This window comes from Bidens hawaiensis, unplaced genomic scaffold (genome assembly GCF_021521415.1).
Source record: "Bidens hawaiensis isolate Kalapana, Puna unplaced genomic scaffold, B.hawaiensis_p1.1 tig00018576_1, whole genome shotgun sequence".
NCBI lineage: Eukaryota > Viridiplantae > Streptophyta > Magnoliopsida > Asterales > Asteraceae > Bidens > Bidens hawaiensis.
This window is the reverse complement of record NW_027492814.1, coordinates 254,832-280,350: the sequence shown is the minus strand read 5'-3', so window position 1 is coordinate 280,350 and position 25,519 is coordinate 254,832. Positions and strand designations below refer to the sequence as shown.

The window sequence follows — 25,519 nt, the reverse complement described above, 5'->3', positions numbered from 1 at the left end:
GAGAGACTCCCATGGCCAAAGGCTCCAATAATCCGAGAGCGTCACAACGCTGATCAGAGCAAATTCTGTGACTTCCACAGGACAAGAGGCCACAACACCGAGGAATGCGTAGACTTGAAGGACATCGTCGAAGCATTTGTCAGAGATGGGACGCTCACGCACCTCGTGGCGTAATGAACGCTGAGCAGGCTAATGCGTGTAGAACCCCAGTTGGGGAAAACACGAATAATACTGCAGCTTCAATGTCGGAGACTACATACTGCGTAAACAACGAGATTCCGAACCAAGTGCATATCGGCTCGAAAGGCTCGATGACTCTCCCAAGAACATGGAAGGGAGCTCAATTACACAGTCTGCATGTAGATCAATTCCAAAGTTGTAAAAGAAAAGGCCCAGAGCCACTTCTAATGGAAATGATTCTCCTTATCACATTGACGCTGATAATCTTACATTTATACTTATGAACTTTCCACACTGATATGCCGGTCTTCACCGCATACATAAGTGGGGAAGTAAGTCGTTGCGTGTGGAAGGCGGCAAAACCCGCATAAACACAAAAAACGGCCAACCTTCACGCAGGTTAGTTATAGGTAAAGTTGGGTCATCCCACTAAATGAAAGTACCGGTCCTACCCGCACAAATCATGATAGAGGAAACCGAACTAACCTATTGACAACCGCGCGTCGAACGGTTAACTTATCCAAAACACTGATATGCCGGTATTCACCGCATAAATAAGTGTGAAAGGAAGTCATTGCGTGTGGAAGGCCGCAAAACCCGAATAAACACAAAAAACGGTAAGAATTTCTAAGGAAAAGATGAGGAAAACCTTCACGCAGGTCAGTCATAGGTAAAGTTTGGTCATCCTACTAAATGCAAGTGACGGTCTTACCCGCACAATCATGATAGAGGAAACTGAACATTAACCTATTGACAACCGCGCGTCGAAAGGTTAACTTATTCAGAACACTTAGAAAATCTCTTAAGGAAAAAATGAGGAAAACCTCCACGCAGGTCAGCTATAGGTAAAGTTTAGCCATCCTGCTAAGTGAAAGTGACGGTCTTACCCGCACAATCACGAAAGAGGAAGAAAAACTTTAACCTATTATCTGCCACGTTGAAAGGTTAACTTATCCAAAGTACTTAAGAAATTGCTAAGTTAAACAAAAGTATGCACAAGCGAATCATATATTGTTTATGCGGCAAAACAAGTGCCAAATTAAACTATAATATGCATGAGCAAGTCGTATAACGTTTATAAAGCAAGAGTGACGGTCCTACCCGCACAAAAGATTTACATTCCGTAAAAATTCAAGTATTACAAGAATGGCCGGGTATCTACCCGCCTACAAGAGTGTAAATCTATACAAAAACATAAACCTATCCTAACAGTGGAAAGGGATCTAAAGGTTCAAGCTTCAGGACCACTTCCTCCAAACCCACTTGTACCCGCACCATCACTTGGCTGTGGCAGTTCAAGGAAGGTCTTGAGAATGGTTAACCCATCATCAGCAGCAGCAACTTCGTTCACCTTCTCCACCACTGGATGCGGGAAGGCAGCATTCTGGTTCACTGCTTGGTCATAAGCAACAATCCCCGCATTATCAAGCCTTACTCTTTTAATGGTATAATCCGGAAAATGTGCACGTAATTTGATAATTTGAGCAAGAAATTTTGCAAAAGCAACATTACGAGTCGATAATAAAGAGATATTAGACCATCTGCTGGATGCGTCTATTAAGACCATGAAGTATCTAAATGGTCCACATGATGGATGAATTGGTCCACATATGTCACCTTGAATTCTTTCAAGAAACATTGGTGTTTCTTTATCGACTTTTAATGGCGAAGGCCTTGTAATTAATTTTCCAAGAGAACAAGATGTACATTGAGGCATTTTATCTATTTTATGGATCTTTTGACCTTTCAGTGGATGCCCATGTGTATTTTCAATGATCCTTTTCATCATTGTGGATCCTGGATGGCCTAATCTGTCATGCCATAAGTTTATGATACCAGAATCGCAACAATTTTCTTTGACTGCCATATGTGCTTGAGGCATATTTATATACGTATAATGCAAACTAGAATGGAGCATTGGCAATTTTTCCAATATTTGATCTTTGCTTATGATATGCAAATATTTTTCATTACTAACAGTCCTTGACTGAGTATCATATCCATTATGATATATGTTTCTGAAACTCAACAAATTTCTTGTTGATTTTGGGGAAAATAAAGCATTTTCTATTTTGAGCTTTGTACCATTTGGTAATGCTAAATTAGCTTTTCCCACTCCTTCTATCAAGTTTGTAGGACCTGATATTGTATTGATGATCCCTTTTGTTGGTTTCAGTTTATAAAAATAATTTTTAGATCTAAGTATAGTATGCGTGGCTCCACTATCCGCTATACATATATCTTCTTCATTTGTTTGATCTTGTGCTCTGGTGATTTTCATTTTAAATCTTGAAAAATATTAAGAAAAAAAATAAGTGTATAACGAAGACATATGATATTTTAATAAGAACTTTATTTAATTGAAACACAAGTAGTACATGAAAGAGGAACTACATAATTAAAGATAATGAGAACACACTTAATAACTGCATCTAATTATAGTGGTCAAGCAACTTTGTTTCAAAGTTCTACCCCAAAGTCTTCAACGCTCAGCTCAGCATTGATATTATTAAAGTTATCAACATGGTTCACTTCTTTCTCTTTTCCTTTTAGAGAGGCTTGGTACAGTTCACACAGATGTGGAGCTGTGCGACAAGCCTTTGCCCAGTGGTTTGTACTTCCATATCTAAAACATTAAGTGCCATTGTTTTCGGACCTACCAGCTTCATTCTATTTATTTTGGTGGTTGGAATTGGTATTGCGTGGGACATGATAATTATTGGTTCTCTGGTTACGACCACGACCACGGCCACGACCACGACCGTAAGAGTTATTGTTCCATTTGAATGGATGCTTACGATCATTAAAATGCCTTTTGTCAAAATGACCATGTCCACGTCCACGGCCTCGTCCTCGACTTTGTTCCCATTTATGATCAGAATTTTTATGAGAACTTTTGTGAGCAACATGTGCTTCTGGTATTGCTAATGAACCCGTGGGACGAGATTGATGATTTTTCATCAATAATTCATTATTTTTCTCTGCTACAAGGAGTAATGCATTTAGATCAGAGTATCTCTTAAAATTCTGCAAACGATAATGTGTTTGCAAGTTTATATTTGATGCATGAAACGTGGAGAAAGTTTTCTCTAACTTTTCTTCCTCTGTTACGGGATACCCACAAAATTCTAGCTTTGAACAAATTCGGTATAAAGCAGAGGTGTAATCATTTACCCTCCTAAAATCTTGGAACCTAAGACTGTTCCATTCATCTCTAGAAGTAGGAAGTAAAACTTCCTTTAGATGACCGAATCTGCTTTTCAAATCTTCCCATATCATATATGGGTTATCATAATTAAAATACTCATGCTGTAGTAATTCATCAATATGTTTATGGATGAAAACATCAGCTCTTGCTTTATCCTGGTCAGAGCAATCATTGTATTTTTGGATTGCGTCTAACACATCCATAGATTTTAAATGTCTTTTGACATTTGCTGTCCAAGACATATAAATTTCTCCAGAAATGTTGAGTGCAGGGAATTCGAGTTTTGCTATATTTGACATTTTGTTGCTAAACATAATAGAGCAAATAATAAGATAAATATTAGAATCCATATATATCAATCAACAATGAGATACAATACATTGGTAGAGCTATAAACATATAAAAGAAAATGCCGAAATCTTCAGATGGGAGATTAAAAATTAGAATGAGAAGTAGTATAAGCATTATAGTGACCAACATCAAAACCGGGGTGAATCATTTTGAGAATTTTATCTTGGATAAATTTAATAAGAAGAATGTTTGTTGTAAATGAAATGGGGTTATTGATTGGTTATTTATAGTGAAAATTTATAACCCTTTTATAACGGTTATATTACCGTTTATAACGGTAACATTACCGTTTGTGTGTGTGTATATATATAATATTAATTATTTTAAAGTAAGATAATAAATAAGATATCAAATACAGTTTATTTTATAAAATATATGTAATTAGTATGCACAATAATAAGAATAGAATTGTTAGTGTAAATAAATCTAACTTCTAAATGAGATATTAGTGTGCATATATAAATAAAAGTTAGAATAGTTATCAAATTTTAATAACAATGTTTATACACATTATTGCTATTACTCAGTATATTAGTTAGTATATGTATATGCATAGATATATATCTAATGTACATAATTAAAGAAGTGTTTATGATGCTTATGTAGATACCTTTGTGTCTATTACCTTTCTTGGTTAGGATATAAGCGGCTCGTGCTGATAACGTGTTATAATATCACCACAATTATAAGAATATTGAATATGATTATGAAAGGAAGATGATAATAGCAAATATGAGAATGTGTCTCGGATAATCTTTACCCTTACATTTACATGATATATATATAACAACCAACTATACTATTTAGAAGACAAGATTGTATAATTGGTAGACAAGGTCATATAATTGGCCTTTGAAATTTGGTGTCATACAATATTGTCGGCCAGGTTGTCGGTGGTGATTCATAACATAAACCTTTTATATATTTTCTATAGTAGGTAGTGGTGACGAAGGTGGAGACCCCTTTATACAGGGATTAGGTGGTGGAGGGGACGTAGTGCGGAAACAATATAATTAGCATAGAAAGTAATTTTCAAGAAGCAAGGCTTATATTAAATTTCTGAATGAATAAGACCATTACAAAAGATCCCTTTATACAGGGATTTTCAATTTAGTATGCATGGAAAGTTTTAAATGTTACGAATCTTGAATAAAAAGTCTTTTTGGATGAAATCAGAGGCTTAAATGGTAAATTTTGAGTCTAACAGTTGGACCAAAGTCCAAACCATCATAGAGATAACGGGCCACGTAATTCCACAAGGTTTGGCTCATCGAGACTGTTAATTGTTTTATATAAGTATTTATATAATAAAAGTTATATAAATGTTTAGAGATTTAATGCTAACTTTATTTTATTTGAGGGAATTAATATCATGTCTCTAAACAGAAAAACCATTAATCATTCAATTATGAGATTTTCCCTTCAATTATTTAATTGTTTTCATGATAAAGTTTCAATATTGCTTCTTAAAATTTAACCCTTTGAAAGTCAACAACTAACTAAAAGCACCTCCCACATCGGAACTGAGAAATAAAACGACATGATTTATTAAGTGGGCAATTGGTTATCTTGTTGTGTTTATAAGAAGGAGAGATGGTTGGCATCTCCCCTGACAGGGACGGGAACAGCTTTCGAGCTTACCTGTTACACATCCGGTTAAGGCTACCCACCTCGGTGGATCTATAACCCAATTTTTTTTAAACAATTGCATCTCATTAAACGTCTCTTTTCTGTAATCGGAATGTTATCTAGTGCAAATCATCATTCTCATCCAACCGCCTAAACTAAAGCAACTATGCCGCTTCAACCAGTGACAGATCTGGAAAATAATTTCAGGGTTAGTGCAATTTTTTTAACCGTACATTAAGAAAAAAAATTGTATACTGGTTTCGTGTTTACGGGGTCTAATTTCGCGTTTCGCGCGTAGCGGAGCTCAATAACGCGTTTTGCTCGTGCAAGTGTCTGGTTACGCGTTTGGCATGTCTCGGGCTCAGCTTCGTGTTACAAGCGTACCGGCTCCCGGTTAACCCATTGGCAATCGCAGATTAAAACAACTTGGTTTATAATGGGTCGCATAAAAATAACCTAAACTTGTTTGCTTAATGATGTTGCAAAATTGTTCAAACTTATTAACTTACGAATACAATGGTTTTATTGATATCTTTTGATCAGATCAAACACATATTGTTAATGAGTAGTTTTAAAGTTTACTCAACAAAAATATTGATAAACACAATATTTAATTAAATAAGAAAATAAAAGAGTCGCACATATTTGAACTTGAAGTTGGAATATGTAAACTTGGTGATGAACCGATGTCATCGTTTTCTTTTCTTTGACGTTTAAAAAGGTTGCTAACAAGAGGTTGTTTACTCATCTTCAAAGTTCCCTAAACAAAATTTGAACCAAAAACCTAATATCAATTTCAAAAAGGGGTAGCGGCGCAGCTTGTTGCCCGCTTGCCTTCTGTTTCGATGTAATCTAAACTTTTCTTTAATAAGATTTACACATAAAACTAAAAGCCAAATTCCTAATTAATTCAAATTTAAACATAACCCTAAATACCTAATCCATTCCAATTTAAACAAAAACTCTAAATCCCAAATTAATTCCAATTTAAACATAACCATAAATCCCTAAATACAAGAAATCTTACCGGAAAGATGGAGTCTGGAGTGGCCGAATGAGGTCGGGAGGTGGCTGGTGGTGGCTGGAGGTGGAGGTGGCGGTAGCCGTGGTGTCATGGTGAACTGGTGATGTGTTGTGAGCCGTGAGCAGAGTACCTGTGCTCACAATATGTCAATATCAATATCCGACCTTTTTATTGCTAACTTAAAAGGATTATTTGGGTTTATTGGGTTTTATGATTTGGGCTTTATAATTTAAGTGAGCTTTTGTTGGGTTTAAGTATTAAATTGGTTGGGCTTAAAATATATGGGGGTAACGCTATATTTTTTTCAGGGGTAACGAAACACGAAAACGATCAAAAATTTTTTTTTTACACCACCGGCAAAATGCTACCCGTCCTCCTAAGGTATGTGCGCCACTAGGTTCAACTACTTTAGGACCTATACGATTCGGCTCACCATTTATGATTTGAAAACTTAATCGTTCATGTATGTAACTCTTGGTGCTTTGGTTTAAAAATGCGCGCATCAAGAAGGAAACATGTTGTAGTTGATAACATTCTATTCCATGGTGCATATGTGATGATGCGTGATATGATCTAACATGGTGCCTTATGCAGTTGATCAGTATTTGAACAAATTAGACTATCTATTGAACAAATTTGAACAAACATGATGAAAATATCTTATATATTATCGCTCAAACCTTCAAAATATATTATACAAATACTTTTTAGTTGTTTTTCTGTTAACGAATGCGACGCTTAGTTTACACGTCTTTGGTTGAACAAATCATCACCTAATACTCAAAAGCTTACCTTGTAATCTCTAAATTGTAATTTAGCTTTCTTTAATTACGAGTTACGTGGTTTCGCAACGTTGGCTTTTAGCTTATAAAGTTCAATTTTCTTGTTTTTTTTTTTTATTTTTTTCAAAATGATAATTGTCAATATTATCGGCGAACTTTTGCAAAATCTGCTCATTGGCATAGGAAAAACTAACTTATTCCTTCAAAAGTTGTAAATATAATTCGTTTTTTCACAGTGTTTAATTTATAAGAAATGAAGCATCTAGAACTTCAAGCTTGTTTCTGTGGTGTAGTGGTTATCTCGTTTGCTTCACACGCAAAAGGTCTCCGGTTCGATCCCGGGCAGGAACAATCATTTTTATTATTAATATTTTCTCTTTCACTTGGTGATTCATATTAACTTGTTTAAAATGCAATTTCTATTTAACATGTTGATTACACTTAAATTGAAATCTAGTTGAACAAATCTGACCAGAGATATTGAAAATATCTTAAGTTTCCATACATCAATATTTTTTTAGTTTTAACTTGATATCGAAAGCCTCGGGTATGTGATGCGTGATCGGAGCGCTGTGCCTTTTTAAAGGTGTATGAAGTTGCCACTTTGAAGTGACTAAATCGAATCAAGAGTAATAAGAAGTTATGCCATATACTTTTTTGTCATTTAAAGTTAAAAGGTTTGCATATTAAATTGTTTAAAATGCAAATTTCTATTTAACACCTTAATTACAGTTAATATACATCGTATATACCGTATGCTCTTTCGGCTCTACAGCTAACTACCATAACTGTATACAGAGTTTTACACACAACGCTTGTATGCCACAGCTTCCGGACGACTCTAGCATCCACCGACATCCAAAACTGTCAAAAACAAAAACCAGCTTTTAGACTAATAAAAAACCAAGATGGATGAATAGGTAACATGGTAAAACGGGTCAATTTCTATAAGCGGGTCGTTTATAAATTATTATTAATGTAAACACAATTTTATTTTAAAAGTAACCTAAACATTTAATAAAACAACTATCCGAATCAACTCATTAATGTGTAGGGTTGTGAATGTGTCGGTTTCAGTCAGTTTTGAGCTCAAAACGAACCAAACTGAGTTGGGATTCTGAAAATCATTGGGTTTTTTATTAATTTATTTACTTTTTTCCCCAGTTTTTCACAATGATTTCGGTTCGGTTTTTTCTGGTTCACCATCTAGGCTTCAAAACTTGGGGTTGTTTTGGACTCGAATTGTAACAAAAACCGAAAATTCGATTTTCAGGTTTTTGAAAACCGTTTGGTTTCGGTATTCACAATGGTTTTGGTTTGATTTTGGTTTTCTTGTTTCTACCATTCAGGCTTAAAAGAATTTTGTCGAGAAAACATTAGCCCAAAATAATGAATTTAGGCTTGAAATTGTGAGCCAGAATTTTTGTTAATTACTGATCAAATAATTATTACACATTTAATCTAAATTTTTAAAGTTGCGTCATTTATTAATTTATTATAAATTACTTAAGGTCACTTTTTTTTTCAGTTCAGTTCAGTTTTGTTCGGTTTTTGGTTGATGAAAACCGTAACTGTAAAGTTGCGGTCATTTATTAATTTATTATAAATTACTTAATTGAGTTTGGATTTTTCAGTTTGGTTAGTCCAAGAATAGGAAATCTTTAATACTGGAATAAATTTGCTTTTTTCAGGGTAAGAAGAAGTCAGGACTTACTTGTGGGACCCACGTGCTAACCAATGCAATGCGTCTATTGGTTCTCAATGAATCGGGTTGTGGCCCGCTAGTTGGTATGCTAAGTTTGAGACTCAGTCCGGGCTGGTTTGGCACTGACAAGAGGCCGAAGAGCCTTCACAACAATTGTCATATTGGGCCGGAAATCTGCCTCGTATTGGATACAAAGTGCAGCAACTGCTGCCAACTGAACATAATTTAAATGGGTCAAATAAAAAATAGCTAAAAGAGAACATATTTAGTCAAAGATTAAGATTATCGTTGTAATGAGATTGAACTTGTAATTATAATTAACACAATAATTGTTTATATGAAAAACGTAAATAACAAAAAAACCATTTGCAGGTCAACTCATGTTTTTGGTATTTTGACCAATTTCAACCCGAAGCCATGTTTGGATCAATGCCTCTAAGGGTTGCAATTCTTTACACAATCCAAAACACAAAAATAAAATAAAAACTGTATTTTAATATCCAGCTCGCTTATAAACGCTTTGTGTTCAGGTTGATTTATTTAACCCGTTTGATTAAGTAGGCCGACCATGTTAACCCATTTGTGGTCTGTTTAACCCATTTACTACAACCTTCTAGCCCGTTTAACATGTTTGGAACTTGATTACAACCCGCCGACTCATTTGACTCGTTTAGATAAAGGGGTTAAATGGTCTTGTTTGGGTTACACAATTTGAAATATGTGTTCCTTTAAATGTTAGATAAAACACAAACAAATTCAAGTCCTAACTTCACCCCTATTCCACTTATCTTGCCATTTCTAGTAGTATAACGTGTGTGTACATGGGAGGATTCTAGGAAGAATACATTTTTTTGCGAGAACAAAATGAATCATTCATTTTTTCAACCTTAAAGTTTTAATTTTAAAATATAAACAAAAAATGGTTGAAATGCAGTGTTTATTCACCTCTTTTAATATTATAACTATAAACAAAATTTGTTCATTTTTAAAACCCGCGCATGTGCAAATCATGTGTGGGTTATATTTCCTACACATAACCTACAAATGTGTAGGTAAACGTTTAAAAAAGAAAAACATATAAACATATGAGTTTAATTGTTTTCATGTGCATAACATAGACATTTGTATGCAAAAAAAGTTTTTAAAAAATATGAACCCCTGACAGAAGAATTATACGATTTAAGTTTGTTCTCGAAATAATTTAATGTTTTGTAATGAACTGCTCCCTATATACACGCACATACATGAGACATGTGTGACAGCTAAATATTTAATTTTTAGAGAGGAAAATAAGAAGTAGACCTTAGCAACTGCCTTTGGGGGAAAATCATTGTTCAACTTTGGATCAACACATTGCTTTACCTTATCTTCACTTAATTTTGGAGTTGCCTGTAACATCATCACCAAAATGAATATTCAATATGAGCATTTATATTATCTTTATCATGATCAAGACTTGCGCATTTCTTAATCTCAAGATAATTGCAATGTTTAATTTAACTCATAGTTCTATTCAAATGTTTCATTATTCATTAAACACCTAAAATTGCAACTATTAGTTTCTTTCTAGTTGAATGGAACATTTATTAACTTGAAAACTTCTCCAAAAACATATTGCAACTTTCATGAGATGTTGCATTAAAATAATAATGTTGATAATAATAATAATCATAATTATAGTAATTGTGGTTTAGATGTAAATGAGAGGGTGTTAAAAGGATTACTACTAGCAAGACACACCCAAGTAACAAGACTCTGTTCCCCTTTGGGCAATGTGTGGTCCACCGGTTTTCTTCCTGTCAAAAGTTCTAATAGAACGACTCCTAAACTGTAAACATCACTCTTCTGGCTTATTTGCCCTGTCATCGCGTACCTAAATCAAAACATTAAATAATACTTTCAATCATTTTATTCAAAAAACTAATAAGATATACACTAGTTGAAATGTGAAAAATTTTTGGCCAAAAACTGTTTGTAAACAAGCTGAGCTTGAAATCGCCTAAGTTCGATTTCGTCTTGTTTAATTTACTAGAGCTCGTTTCAAGCTCCATGTCTAAAGTTTGGGCTTGGCTCATTTTTTTATTTAATAAATATTTAAACAATTTATGTATATAACATATATAATTATCTAATTAGGGTTTAGACTTTAGACTCTTTAGAACTACAAACTATTTAAAAGCTTCAAGAACTCCTAACAACCAATCAGTTTATTTATTTATTTATTTTGTATATTTAATACTATTAGAGGGTGGTTTTTGTCTTTTATTATATGTAATCACAAAATTACATATAATAAATAACAAAACTACCCTCAAATATACTAACTATACAAAATAAATAAATAAAAATACTTGGTGTTAAGTATTCTTAAAAGTTTTTAAAATATTTGAAAGTTGTGCAATTAACCTAATTATATTATATACAAAACAAAATATATGTTATTTAGAATTTTTTGTCATAATTTTATATGAAACAACAGCTATTATACAATTATATACTTATTATAGAAAATAAAAAAAATTATATCTATACAAATAATAGGGTAGTTTAGTCTCGTAGGCCTAGTCAAGCTCGGTATCTGAAGCTTGAACTCGAGCTCATTAACTAACGAGCTTCCAATAAGGCTTGAGCTCGTTTAAACTTAGCTTGTTTTCGAACTTTTGCCCCAATGACCTGTTTCAACCCAAACCTGTTTGACCCCATTATCCGATCCATCACCTCTAGTAAAAAAAAAATAGCAACACTCACTCGGGAGCATGGTAGCCAAATGTTCCCAAAACCCGTGTCGAATGCAAGTGAGCCGCAGTGTCAGAAGGATTGCTCAAGTTGAAATCAGCTATTTTGGATTCAAAATCATTGAACAACAAGATATTACTGGACCGAATGTCTCGATGAATAATAGGCGGTTGAACCTTCTCATGTAAATACTCTAGACCACGTGCTGCACCATAAGCGATTTTGGCTCGGTGGGCCCATGTGAGATGTGGGCCAGGGGTAGCCCCTTCTACACCCTTTTTACCTGTAAGTTCCCAAAATATGAGGCTTGTAAACTAAGTGAACAAAAAGTGTTCATTCGTTTAACTTCAACCAAACAAATGATCGAACACAAAGAGCCTAATGAACATGGTTTTCTTGTTTGTGTTTGTTTGTTAAGAAAATGAATGTGTTCGCGTTCGCTTATGTTCATTCATTAAAAAGATAAACGAACGGTTCACGAACGAACATAACTGAACTAAAACCAATTACAAGTAAATATGAACAACATTGTGCGGGGTCTAAAAGTTATTAAAACTAGACTAAATTGTAAGGGTCTAAAAGAATTTAAATAAACATACTAAAACACGCAAGCGAACAAACTAAAACAAATGTAAAGTAATGAACATAATAAATGCAAACGGATAAACATATACAAATTTAAATGAACAAATGATAACGAACGTTCTCGAACATAAATGAGCAAACGAGACATGGTTCGTTCGTTTAACTGGATGAACAAAAACTTTTGTTCATGTTTGTTCATTTATTAAATAAGCAAGCATAAACAAACTTCCTGTCGATCGGTTCAATGGGCGTTTGGCTCATTTACACACCTCAACCATTTTGATCATGAAATTTGAAAATAAAGTAAAGGGTAAAATGGGAATCAAAGAATGTTCATATGTACCGTGTAATACATCGTGCAAAGAGCCATTGGGTGCGTACTCATATACCAAGATTTGGTTGTTTTCCTCCAAGCAGTAACCAAGCAATTCAACAATGCATTCGTTTTTAAGTCTTGAAACTATCGACAACTGCATGCATTAACAAATGTATGGATTTTTTGTCTTGTTACTTGGAAATACAAATATAAGTATTAAGTTATAAAGTTTCGAAAAACAAGTTTTAAAAAACTAATCAATCGAAAGTAAATTTTCTTACTTTAAATTTGAAATAAGCAAGAAATAAGTCAACTTTGGTCATTTTTCAATAGTTTTCTTTAACAGTCACAATTATGCAAGCATGTTTACCTGATTGTGATGATTTAATGTGACAATCAGTTTGAAAACGCACATTCAACCCTTTACTCAGTAGTGACACGTTATCTTCACTACCAACAATATGTTGAGAACTACAGGAATCATATAATACATATAATTTCAATAAAGAATGGTAAAAGTATAAAAATATATACATATGCAACTAGCGAATATGCAGTTAATACATATAATTTCAATAATAAACGGTAAAACTATAAAACTATGGTTTATTTATCTCCCCTCACTCCTACTTTTTGATGTTATCTCCTCTCTCTTAATTTTTTTAATAAAAAGTATAAAAATGTGTTCATATGTGAAGGAATGTGATAATTGCTGTCCATTGCATTAAACTTTCCCAATATAAATAGTTACAATCAAATCTCCTATTTTGGAGATAATATATCGTTCAAAATAAACAAATAATCTTCCTAAATATACAGATTCTATTACACCCCCGCAGTCGAAGCAGGAGGTGGCTGGATGCTGAGACTGGACCGAAAGTCATCAAATAATATCCGCGGGAGACCTTTGGTAAAGATGTCAGCTATCTGGTATCGAGAGGGCACGTGTAAAATTCGAATGTTGCCCCGGTGTACCTGTTCACGGACAAAATGAATGTCCAATTCGATGTGTTTTGTACGTTGATGCTGGACCGGATTACCAGATAGATAGATCACACTTATATTATCACAATATATGAGAGTGGCTTGTGATAGCGGACGGCGAAGTTCGAGCAATAGATTTCGGAGCCAGCAAATTTCTGCCACGGCGTTGGCTACACCCCGGTATTCGGCTTCGGCACTGGAGCGAGAAACGGTAGACTAACGTTTAGACGACCAAGAAAGGAGGTTGTCTCCAAGGTATACGCAGTAACCCGAGGTGGAAGGACGGGTGTCCAGACAACCCGCCCAATCAGCATCAGTGTAGGCACGAAGGGTTAAAGATCGAAGCGGTCCAAGAGTGAGTCCGTATGATGAAGTACCATGTATATATCGGATAATACGGCGAAGAGCATCCCAATGAGTGACAGTGGGGGCATGCATATGAATACATATCTGTTGAACGGCATACGATATGTCCGGACGGGTGAGCGTCAAATATTGTAGTGCCCCGGCGAGACTATGATAGAGTGTGGGATCATTAAAAGGAGCCCCATCCTGAGCGCTTATTTTTGGTTTGGTCTCAACAGGTGTAGGGACGGTCCGACAGGAGTCCATGCCAGCCCGATGAATAATGTCATTAGCGTATGTTTGTTGCGACAAGTACATTTCATTACCTCGCCGAGTAACCGCGATGCCGAGAAAATAACTCAAGGGACCCAAATCTTTCATTTCAAATTCATTTGCAAGACTGGCCATGAGGTGGACGCGCAATTGATCTGTGGATGTGGTTAGAATAATGTCATCTACATTAATAAGTAGGTATGCCATATCACGTCCGTTTTGGTATATGAATAAGGAGTTGTCACACCGACTTTGGGAGAAGCCCATAGAAGTAACGAAGTTAGTGAAACGTTGGTACCATGTGCGCGGGGCCTGTTTCAAACCATATAAAGATTTCTTCAAACGACAAACATGGTCCGGAAAATCTCGATGTCGAAATCCCATGGGTTGATGTATAAAAACTGTCTCATTTAACGTGCCATGTAAGAAGGCGTTTGTGACATCGAGCTGGTGAATAGGCCACGACTGAGCCAAGGCCAATGATAATACCATCCGGATGGTCGCCAGTTTAACTACCGGACTAAATGTTTCCCCATAATCCACGCCTATTTGTTGGTTTCTACCATCGCATACCAACCGCGCTTTATACCGTTCTAACGCACCATCAGACCTAAACTTGTGGCGAAATAGCCACATGCTTCTAATAACATTCATATGTGGTTGGTGGGGAACCAACTCCCACGTCTGATTTTTAATAAGGGCGTCAAACTCAATTTTCATAGCGGAATGCCATTCTGGTGTGGACAATGCAATTATAGGGTTGTTAGGAATGGGAACGAGAGTGGACACAGTGAGGTTGAAAGTTTGTTTAGGTTTAGTGATGCCATCCATAGATCGAGTTTGAATAGTGCGTGGTGCAAGTGTTGGTTGAGATTGTTGTTGCATGGAAGTAAAGTTGGTAAGAGATGGCATGTTGGTTTGTGGGATGGACCGGTCTAGCGGGTTAGCAACTTGGGCTGTGGGCTGGGATGTAGTGGTAAAAGTATTGTTTGGTGGTGAAGGGTTAGGGGTATGGGCCTGGTGGGGGTTGATGTTCGGATTAGAGGAGGTGTCCAACGTATTAGAGGAAGTGACATTGGATTGAATATTTGGTGTATTGGCAGAAGTGATGGGTGTTCGTGATTTAGTTAGGGATTGAACAGTAGGCCAATAGAGAGGGTGGAAATTATGTGTGAGAAAGTCATAGGATTGGATGGTTGGGTTGGAAAGGTTGGCAAAGGGAAATGTGGTTTCATCAAACTGAACATGACGGCATGTTATTATTTTGTGGGACGAGAGGTCTAGACATTTATACCCGCGATGTTGTGATGGGTATCCAAGAAATACACACGGTGTGGAGCGTTTAGCAAGTTTGTGTATGGTGGTAGGTGGGATTAGAGGATAGCAGAGACACCCGAACACGCGGAGGTGTTCATAGGATGGGGTACGGTTATAGAGCATATGTGTAGGGGTTTTGAATTTGTGGTTTTTGCTAGGTAAGATGTTGAGAACGTAGGTGGCCATTTCTAAGGCATGGTGCCAAAGGTTATTAGGAAGGTGAGATTGGGAGAGGAGGGTGCGGATGACGTTGTTTATGGAACAAATAGTCCGTTCGGCTTTGCCGTTTTGAGACGAAGTGTGTGGGCAAGAAAACCGAAAAATCATACCGTTATTGCTACAGAATGTATGAAAAGTGGAATTTGCATATTCTTTCCCGTTGTCGCATTGGAATTGTTTTATTCTTCGATCAAATTGAGTATTAATTAAATTTTAGAAGTGAATAAATACGGTATATACTTGTGATTTATGACTGAGGGGATATGTCCATAAAAAATTTGTATTATCATCTATGAAAAGGACATAGTATCAGTGACCCCCGGTACTAAGGACTGGGGAGGTCCATAAGTCACTGTGAACAATATCAAAAGGCATACAGGTAGATGTAGATGAAGAAACGAACGGTAATCTAGTAAATTTTCCAAAAACACACGATTGACAAAGTTTATTATTCGGTTTACCATAATTAATTAAACAAGACTTTTAAAGAGAATTCAATAATTGGAGGCCAAGGTGTCCCAATCTTTGATGCCAAGTGTCTTAAGAAATGGCTGTAAACGTTGAGGGAGAACTGATCTTGGATAGCATGTTTGGTGTGAGAGGGTAGAGATCCCCGGAGCTATTGCTGCGTAGGATACGGGACTTGGTCTTGAGGTCCTTCACAAGAAAACCATAAGGGTCAAATTTGATAGATACTTGATTATCAGTAGTTAATCGACGTACTGATAAAATATTTTTAATTATATCGGGCGCAAAAAGGACATTGTTTAATTTAAGAGGTGGGTAAGGATGAGGTAATATTTGATTGCCTTGTCCACTGATGGGAATGGTGTCGCCATTTCCGACAATGATATTTCATAAAATGCCCGAATTAAAAAAAGACGAGAAGTTACCTGGATTGTTGGTCATGTGATTGGTAGCCCCGATGTCCATGAACCACGGGCGTTCCGGTGGATAGAGCGACATCGTATACAGTGCTTGATCAATGTCGGTCGGGCTATATCCCGCATTATACGACTGGGCTGGTCTCGGGCCAAGAATACCGGAACCTGGTGTATGAGGTCTGTTAGTGGTAGGGTAGGGGCAAGGGGGGTTATTTGACCATTGTTGCCAAGGAGACCACTGTTGTGGTGGGGTATGGTGGGAAGAAGAACCCCAAGGGGCATAAGCAGTAGATTGCAAGGGGTAGGCGGTTTGACTTCAACCACGACCAAAATTTTGCCGACCGCGACCCCGTTCCCTGCCGCGATTTCGTCGGCGGCCCCGATCGCTAGAAGCGTATTCCGATTTTGAATCTGTGCGAGCCTCGGGAGTGGTGTCGGTTTTTGAGGTCGAGGCTTGCAGGGCTGTACCTGCGGTTTGGGCATCACGGAGAGCTTGTGTATTCTTTTGTGCTTCGGCATGACAGAGACGAGATCGTGCAGCATTAAAATCAGGGAATGGTATGGTTTGTTGAAGTATGGTGGCTGTGGTTTCATATTGTTCGGTCAACCCGCCGAGCAATTGAAGGACCAACTGTTGATTGGAGAGAGGAGCATCGACATTTGTTAACTGATCAGACAAAACTTTAACCTCGCGGCAGTATGCTTCCATGTTACTGAAGTTTTCAAGTCTTGTGTTTGTGAGTTTTTGTTGAAGGGTTAGGGCACGGGCTAGTTTGTTGTCTTGGAACAAAGATTCGAGCGCGTTCCAGGCTTCAAAGGCAGTGGTTTTTGGTTTGATTATGGTTTGGAGAAGGTCCGTGGAGATGGTGCCGTATATCCATTGTAACATAATGGCATCTAGGCGTTTCCATACTTCATCAATGGTGGCAGCGGGTTTGGGTTGTAGGTGGTGGCTGACTTGGAAGGCAGTGCAGTGGATACGAAAGAGTTCAGACCAGGTTACATATTGAGCGGACTCGTTGTCGAGGGTTATGGGTATAAAGTTTTTGATATTTGATACGGTGACTGCGGGATGTATTTTGCTATCCATTTGAAGAAGAAAGAATGAACGATGTTGCAGGATCGAATAGAAAAACTGTCGCCTGAAGGGAAGAAGGTGATGATAGGCGGCAGTTTAGGTTAGGGCATATGATACCATGAAGGAATGTGATAATTGCTGTCCATTGCATTAAACTTTTCCCATATAAATAGTTACAATTAAATCTCCTATTTTGGAGATAATATATCGTTCAAAATAAATAAATAATCTTCCTAAATATACAGATTCTATTAATATGCATACACATGTGCAAGTAGCATATATGTACATATGCGTACTCTCTCAACAATTTTTTGCACATTAAGTTCCCCTCTATATAATAAATTTGAACAAACTGTGAAAAAAAAACAGGAACTTTTAATAACTTGAAAGTGCTACTTTCGATTGTTTTTCTTACGTGTCCTGTTTTTTGTCCTTATGTATGTTATATATTTATTTATCCCTGTTTTTCCAAAAACAATTTGGTAGACCCGCTCCCAAGTTATAAATTGGATGTGGCTCAATGGTAGAGCACTCACTTTACTAGTGAGGGATGACCCTGGCTTGCCAGGGTTCGAGTCTTAACTCACTCAGTTTTACCGGCTCCTTGCTGTCGTGCCGTTTGGCGGGCATGGGGTCGGGTTTTATCCGGGGAATCCCTCAATAGGTGGACCGCTAGGGGCTCCGTCCGTCCGGACTCGTGCCCGGCTCGGGCTACCTTTAGCCAATGGGGGCCACGTACGGAGTACCCGGCGTTACTTAGTTGGTCGTTCCAAAAAAAAAGACCTGTTCCCAAGTTGCTTAAAATAAAATTTTATAATTTTGTTTAGATTTAGCATGTAGAGGGACTTTAATAAGTATGTTGGTTTTTTATGGTATTTTTTTAGATAAAAGTCTATCAATGCTTAATAAACATATCGAAATATACAAACATTCTAGTAAATTTATATAACATTTAGTGCAACAGTTAATCTGGTTATCGCAGTTCTCAACAGACTATTGGTTCTGAAAATAACGCCCTCGTTATTCAATATCACATAATCACTATATGATTATGATTATTCAATATCACAAAAAACCAAAATTCTAACCTGGTTTGTAAAATCAGTATCGGGCTCGGGTGAAGATCCGGGATCCAACTTCTTTACTATTGCTTCTTGTTCATCACTCAACTTTGCATAATAAACTTGACAATAAGAACCATCTCCAATTAACGCACGTGAACCGAAATTACCAGTCATCTTATTCAAATCAGCCAATGGCAACTTTGGTGCTTCAGTTGGTAACGGTTTTACAGGATCCCCGGTTCTAACTACCCCACTGCTCCTCGGGTCTCCTATGGTACTACCTAGTACAAAACATCATAGTTATGTTATGTGCTAATTACTAATTACATGTTTTCAGCATTGAAGTGTAAACGAGCCAAGCTGAGGGTGAGTCAAACTTGAGTTAGGCTCGCTTTGACTTACGAGAGCTCAGGCTCGGCTTGTTGTGAGCTATTTTTCTAAAGATCGAGCTTGGCTCGTTTATTATTTATAAACGAAGAAGCATACACGAACATTCATGAATATAGATGAACGAAAAAGAAATGTATTCATGTTCATTCGTAATTAAATGAACAAAAAATTTTGTATATATCCGTTTGCTTATTAAATAAACTAATATAAACGAACGGTTCATTAAAAGTTAAGGATTAACAAACATGTTTATGGGATAACTTTACCTCCTCCTCCTCCTGCTCCGACATTGGTGGGCCCACGAGGCGGTGCGGTTTTAGCTTTATTCGATTGTGTGTCTTGCGTGGAGTCCTCTTTCTCACCTCCACAACATGAGAACATTATAGAAATGTGGGCATAATAATCCAACAATTATCCTTATTTACCACAAACAATGTTGTCTTGTCAATAATTTGCGCAGCAGAAATACCTGCGTTGGCGAATAACCAAACATGAAATGAAATTGTTGAAAAGTGAGGGATTTTATCAAACAGGTGGTGTGCATGAAGATTGAAAGATTAGAATATAATTTACCTGATAAGATAATTGTAATGAGTTAATAATAATAATAATAATAATGCCAACAACCAACCAGATGATGATATTCAAAATGGGGAATGGAAATTCTGAAGATCAACCTGGTTGGAAGAAGGGAGATCAATTTATGTTTCAAGGGCTTTCTCTTATTTGCATGCACATATCTTTCTATCTACTGTTTCAACCTTTTTTTTTTCGTACTTTACATTTTAAAAAAAATTAATCATATTTTATTATAAATGATGTATTAATAATCATAATAACAATAATAATAATAATAATAGGGTAATTTAGAACTATTAGAGTTTTTAAAGTAGGAAAATGATGTGCCTAGAATTTTCTTTTATGTGGATCTTAAGTTTTGGGGTGGGTGTGTATCGTTATATATTATATTTTCTCAATCTATTCAACCCGAGACGGGTTGGGCCGGGCTAGGTCACATATCAAATTGATAAACCACATTCAAGTATAACAAAATTACATCAATGTGGAGTGCACCGAGGTGAAAAAACCTGTGAAAAACTTATTTTATTGTAAAGTTATTACCGATCAAACGAATTTTAAAAACTTAATAGTTTCTATATTTTTATAAAAGAAAATATAAAAGTAAGAACAACTATAAGGGTCTGTTTGGTATGGGTTAATGAAATGGACGATGGAATGAATGAACGAGGTAATGAAATTGACGGGGTAATGGAATGGATAATTACCATTCCATTGACATTTTTGGTTACCATGTGGGAATGAAATGAATTATTAGTCTTTATTTTCTAATAAGCGAAAAGTTGGAATAAAATAAAAATGGTAGTGAGTGGCGGTGGGATAGTGGTGGTGTGCGGGCGGTAGCGATGGGCGGCAAGTAGTAATGGTGGTGGGAGGTGGTGGCGATGGGCGGGAGCCAGGAGCGATTGTTGGTGGTGGCAGGTGGTGCTAATAGTGGGTGGTGGTGGCGGTGACGATGGTGGGCGGTGGTGGTGATGGCCGGAGTGATGGTTGGTGGTGGCGGTGGTAAGCGGCGCTGTAGGTGGTGGCGGGTGGTGGCGGTGGAGGTGGGTGGTGGTGGTGACGAGCGGTGGTGGCCGGTGGCGGAGTCGGAGGCGGTGGTGGGTGGTGGCGGGCGGTGGAGGTGGTGAGAGGGCAATGGGTAATGGTGGTGGGAGGGTGGTGAGGGTAACATAGTGTGAAAGTGGGATGGAATGAAAAAAAAAACAAGGGGCGCGGATGAAATGAATTTGGGGTGTTTTAGGGGAATAGACATGGTAATAGGTGATTCCATTCCATTGACCAACCAAACACATTTTTTCATTCCATCATAATGGCTTATTCCATTCCGCCTCTTATTCATGCATACCAAACGCTACCTAAAACTTCAACAAAATAAATAACAAATAATGTGTTTGAGAACAATTTCAAAAGTAAACTTATGTATATTAATGACAAAACAGTTAAATAAATATTAAGAAATATATAGTAAAAATAGATATAGAAGGATATTTGAAAAAAAAATAAAAAAAAGTAAATTACAGTTTACCTCTTCATTAAAAAAAGTCAAATATGTAAGTTTCCAGGTTTTTTGAGTGCTTTAATAAAATTTCATTCAATAGAGGTTAGTAAACTCTCACAAAAATTTAGGAAACCAGTTGGGAATGCTTTAAGTTTTACTTGTGCTGATACTATTTAGGGCGACGCTTACTGAAATATTTTTGAATTTAGTGAATTTTATTTGTAAAAATATTTATAGCAAGTCATGGCTTTTATAAACTTGTGCATTTGAAAAATCAGTTAATAGAAATACAAGTAAAGGCGGAGCACATCACAATCTTTAATGCATAGTATAAATACACAGTGTATATATGAAAGAAAAAAAGTATACAACACATGTAGATGATCATTCAAGCGTCTTTATACATACGATTCAACATCATTTAAGAAACTTCATTTTAAAAAGTATAACAATGTTATACTCAAATTATAAGAATATTTTCAAATTTATGATATACCTTTTTTAGAAAACTAATAAAAGTATATGAAAGTGAAAGTAAGATAGTTACTTCATACTTGTATTAAAAACAAATAGTGGGATTAAATTTAAACAACTATTACCAATTGGTCTCATAATATGGTGTCTGTCCTCCCACACGTGTGATAGTATGCTCAAATCCTTACAAATACAAAATATGATAGAATTATGGTGTTAAAAAATTTGTTTAAAAAACCAAAAAAGAAAAAAAAAACATTAAATACACTCAAAATAGTTCATCAATAACATATCCTCCTTCCTTTTCTTTTTCTCTAATGCTCATAACTAACTTCCATTTACTTGATACGGACAATGGTTCAAATATTTTCTTACATGTTTTTGGGATTTTTAGTCTTTAACATCCAAAACAAAGTAAGTTGGCCGGCTCCGCTCAACCAATTCAGTTATAGTTGTTTGACAATTTAACAGTCAGCCAATGGTTTAAAACTTGGAACCGACCGCGTGAACTAAACAGTTGTTTAACCCTGTCTCCCTCTCTTTATACACGTGTCAAACAAAGAATCTATTTGCTTATACACGTGTCAAACAAAGAAGCTATTTGCTGATTAGGCAATCAATCAGGCAATGCAACTTTCTTTAATAAAAGCAGCTTCCTTTGAAAGCTTTACTCTTTCAATCTTCCCCTGGAAGTTTTATATTCACTCACCAGCCATCACAAAACAAATGAGGGAGAGAGATGAATCTGGAATTCAAATTAAAAAAAACTCTCTCTGCAATTTAGGGTTTTCTTATGCAACCTTCATTTGCAGACACCGCTGAACTAAAGACCATCTTCCACCGAAGGTATTTTTTAGATCTTTTATCAGTAGTATTAATTATTATATTCTTCAATTTCGAACTCATGTTAAGTATAAACATGGAATCGTTTCGTTGTGTGTTTGAACCCTAAATAATGGACTTCGATTTCATCTTAAGCATAATCAGTGAATCCAACTGGGTGAGGCTGAGATTAAAAAAATCACTTTATGACTTTTAATTTTTATAGATGGGGATGGTAGTTTGTTGCTATTAGCATATTAGAGATCAATTGTTAAAAATGGGATATGAAGGTTCGAATTTAGATTCAAACACTATGTTTCAACTTTGTTATTACTGTAAAACCAAATTAGGCTTTCATCCTCTCAATGTTGGGTTCATAAGTTTTGGGTATTTATTGTTATTGCTATGACATCTAAGAATCAGGGATTCGATTTGTTAAAGTTGGATTCAAACGCTATCTTTTAACTATCTTAGTCCTGGTTTTTATTGTTTAAAGTCAAAAGGCTTTTAGACTCCCATTTAGGGCTTTATGCAAATTTTCTAAATTTAATGTTAAAACTGCATTAAGATTGCTTGAATTAATAGAAAGTGGTAAAAATCCAGGACAATTAATAGAAAGTTATCAGATATGATTTGAGATTGATTACTGTTAGTTAATTAACATTTTATAACTTCTTTTAAAACAGTCTTTAACATTTTGTTGCTGATATATGTTTGTAGCTTATGTTATTAGGAAGATTACATAAGAGGAACCTTGCAAATTTGGTAGGATATAGTGCAGAAAAGAGAACATATGCCCGTATAAGTCTATATGAGCAAAGGCGGTCTAGCTTCTCATTTGTACAGTAAGTGGTCATTCAACTTTCTCATATATAGTAAACATTATTAAGTTATATGATTAATAAACTATTAAATGTGTTATTTTTTTTAGTATAAACGTGCTACTTTTGAATATTTTAGGGGAAGAGCAAGATCTGTTAAAGTGCGATCTAAAAGTTCAAATTGTTTTAAATGTAGCTAGAGGATCCGGAGTATATTCTCCATAATGAAGTAAGCTCTAATCTTATATTTCATTTTCGAATTTACTTCTTTTGAGATATTCAATTTTCTTGCTTTGACACTATACTTCATTGGTTTTTTAAGTTTACTTGGATGGTCAACTGAAAAAGTTAATGCACTAATAAGTGTGACAATTGTAGAAGGGTTATAGACTTATAGTAAGGGGGCATTTTTGTAAATTTTCATGATATAAAGTTGAAAGAATTTGTGGTCAAAATTGGGTTTTCTGCCAATTTTGATACTTTTTAGGGTCAAAGTTTTATACCTATGAAATTTGATTCTTGGTCAACGTTTACTTTCTTTGGAGTCAAAATTGACAATTCTGTTAATGGAACTATTTTGGTCAATTCTGACTTTCTGACTTTTTTTTTTGTTTTTTACCAAAATTGATTTGAGGCAATTTGGCTCATGACATAATAATGAATGTAATGACTGAAAATGGAATTTGATCAAAAGCTCTTATTGTTATTACTATTATTATTATTTAATAACACGGGATTAGTTTTCAAATTTAAGCATTTATAATCAAATACTTTCAACTACTATCTTCACTTTATATGCAACTTTAAATTTTCTAATATTCTGTTAACTCACTATTATTTAAACATGGTTTTAAGGTTAGTATGTTTTTGTTATTTTTCTGACAAATACATTTCATATGAAATGAAACAAATCATTTTGTTATAGTTTTTCGCTTTTATATGTTGCTTGATTATACAACTATTAATTATAAAATATAAAATCAATTAAAAATTTGTCATATACAGAATATTAATGCCAACAAATTTATCATAAATTCTAAAGATTCTAAGGATGATTACAACAACGTTAAGGTAATATGGTTTTTGGGATAATCATGTTTTTTTTATAAACATGAGCAGATGATCTCAAATGACATCATATTATATTAATTTGTTTCTTGGTCAACGTTTACTTTCTTTGCAACTGCAAAATTTTGATTCTTGGTCCCCGCTTACTTTTTTTGGAGGTCAAATTTGTTTCTGGGTCAAAATTGACAATTCTGTTAATAGAACTATTTTGATCAATTCTGAGTTTCTGACTTTTTTTTGTTTTTTACCAAAATTGATTTGAAGCAATTTGGCTCATGACATAATAATGAATGTAATGACTGAAAATGGAATTTGATCAAAAGCTCTTATTGTTATTACTATTATTATTATTATTATTATTATTATTATTATTTTATTTTGAGTCTCTTTCACATTCAGATAACTGGGAGGAAACCAACTGATACATTTGCAGTTGAAGGAAACTAGATGGATTTGGAGAAAGTTTATCAGGTATGTAATATGTTACACATATGCTCTCTGTTTATTTTATTTTATGTGAAGTGATGTGTATTTGTGAAATCTTGCTAATTACAGATTCTGAAGGAAGAATTAGATTCAGTAGGGAGAATGCATGTAGTTTACCCCATTATTGAATATTGACCAATTAGAACAACTTATTCAGCTTGGTGGCGCTTATCAAATAGATTTGAAGGGATTAGTTGTTGGTTGTATCTAAACTCATGTACCCGTTTTTGCACAGGCAAGACCGCATAAATATGAATTTTTAGTGCGTTTTTGTTTATTTTCTCACGCAAGCATCATATTTTGATTTGTATTTGATTTTGGATTTATTTCATTTTTGTAGTTCCAGATATTTGAATTACTGCCGGCAGTTTTGGGTGTTTTATGATTATTATGGTACTTTAGCCATCTGTAGACGACTCGACACAAGCATAACTAACATCACCAACCTTGGCTACTCCAACACAAGGTGGCCCAAGTCATTGCTAATGAACCTAACGATAGTACGATACTACTCGAGTCCGTGGCGGAATTCCCCACGTTGTCACATTATCAAGAGTTACAAGACGAGATGGCATCAAAGTTGTCCTAGATAGGATGGTTATCTTTTTCAAATACATGCCAAGCCTCTATTGTAATTGGGATTTTTTTTTCTTCATCTATATATGATAAATGTGTTACTTTGAAAAAAATTAAGT

The 25,519-nt window shown here is 35.5% G+C and overlaps 2 protein-coding genes and 2 non-coding genes across 4 annotated transcripts; 2 read left to right on the top strand and 2 right to left on the bottom strand.

Annotated features, from left to right (window-relative positions):
* The first annotated feature begins 5,313 nt into the window (after positions 1 to 5,313).
* On the top strand, positions 5,314 to 5,437 carry LOC143556469 (U6atac minor spliceosomal RNA). The gene has a single exon (XR_013139379.1). It is a non-coding gene; the product is annotated as a U6atac minor spliceosomal RNA (small nuclear RNA).
* Positions 5,438 to 7,452: 2,015 nt separating this feature from the next.
* Positions 7,453 to 7,525, top strand: TRNAV-CAC (transfer RNA valine (anticodon CAC)). Its single transcript has one exon. It is a non-coding gene; the product is annotated as a tRNA-Val (tRNA).
* A 1,373-nt stretch (positions 7,526 to 8,898) lies between these two features.
* Positions 8,899 to 12,676, bottom strand: LOC143556446 (putative protein kinase At2g41970). The gene is made up of 5 exons (XM_077045758.1): positions 12,544 to 12,676; positions 11,628 to 11,898; positions 10,620 to 10,752; positions 10,182 to 10,268; positions 8,899 to 9,093 (listed from the first exon to the last, which is right to left on the bottom strand). Exons 1-5 carry the CDS (start codon positions 12,674 to 12,676, stop codon positions 8,968 to 8,970), a joined length of 750 nt encoding a protein of 249 aa, XP_076901873.1. The 3' UTR covers positions 8,899 to 8,967.
* A 4,178-nt stretch (positions 12,677 to 16,854) lies between these two features.
* On the bottom strand, positions 16,855 to 17,628 carry LOC143556463 (uncharacterized). Its single transcript, XM_077045772.1, has one exon. The coding sequence runs from the start codon at positions 17,626 to 17,628 to the stop codon at positions 16,855 to 16,857; it is 774 nt and encodes a 257-aa protein (XP_076901887.1).
* Positions 17,629 to 25,519: the final 7,891 nt, after the last annotated feature.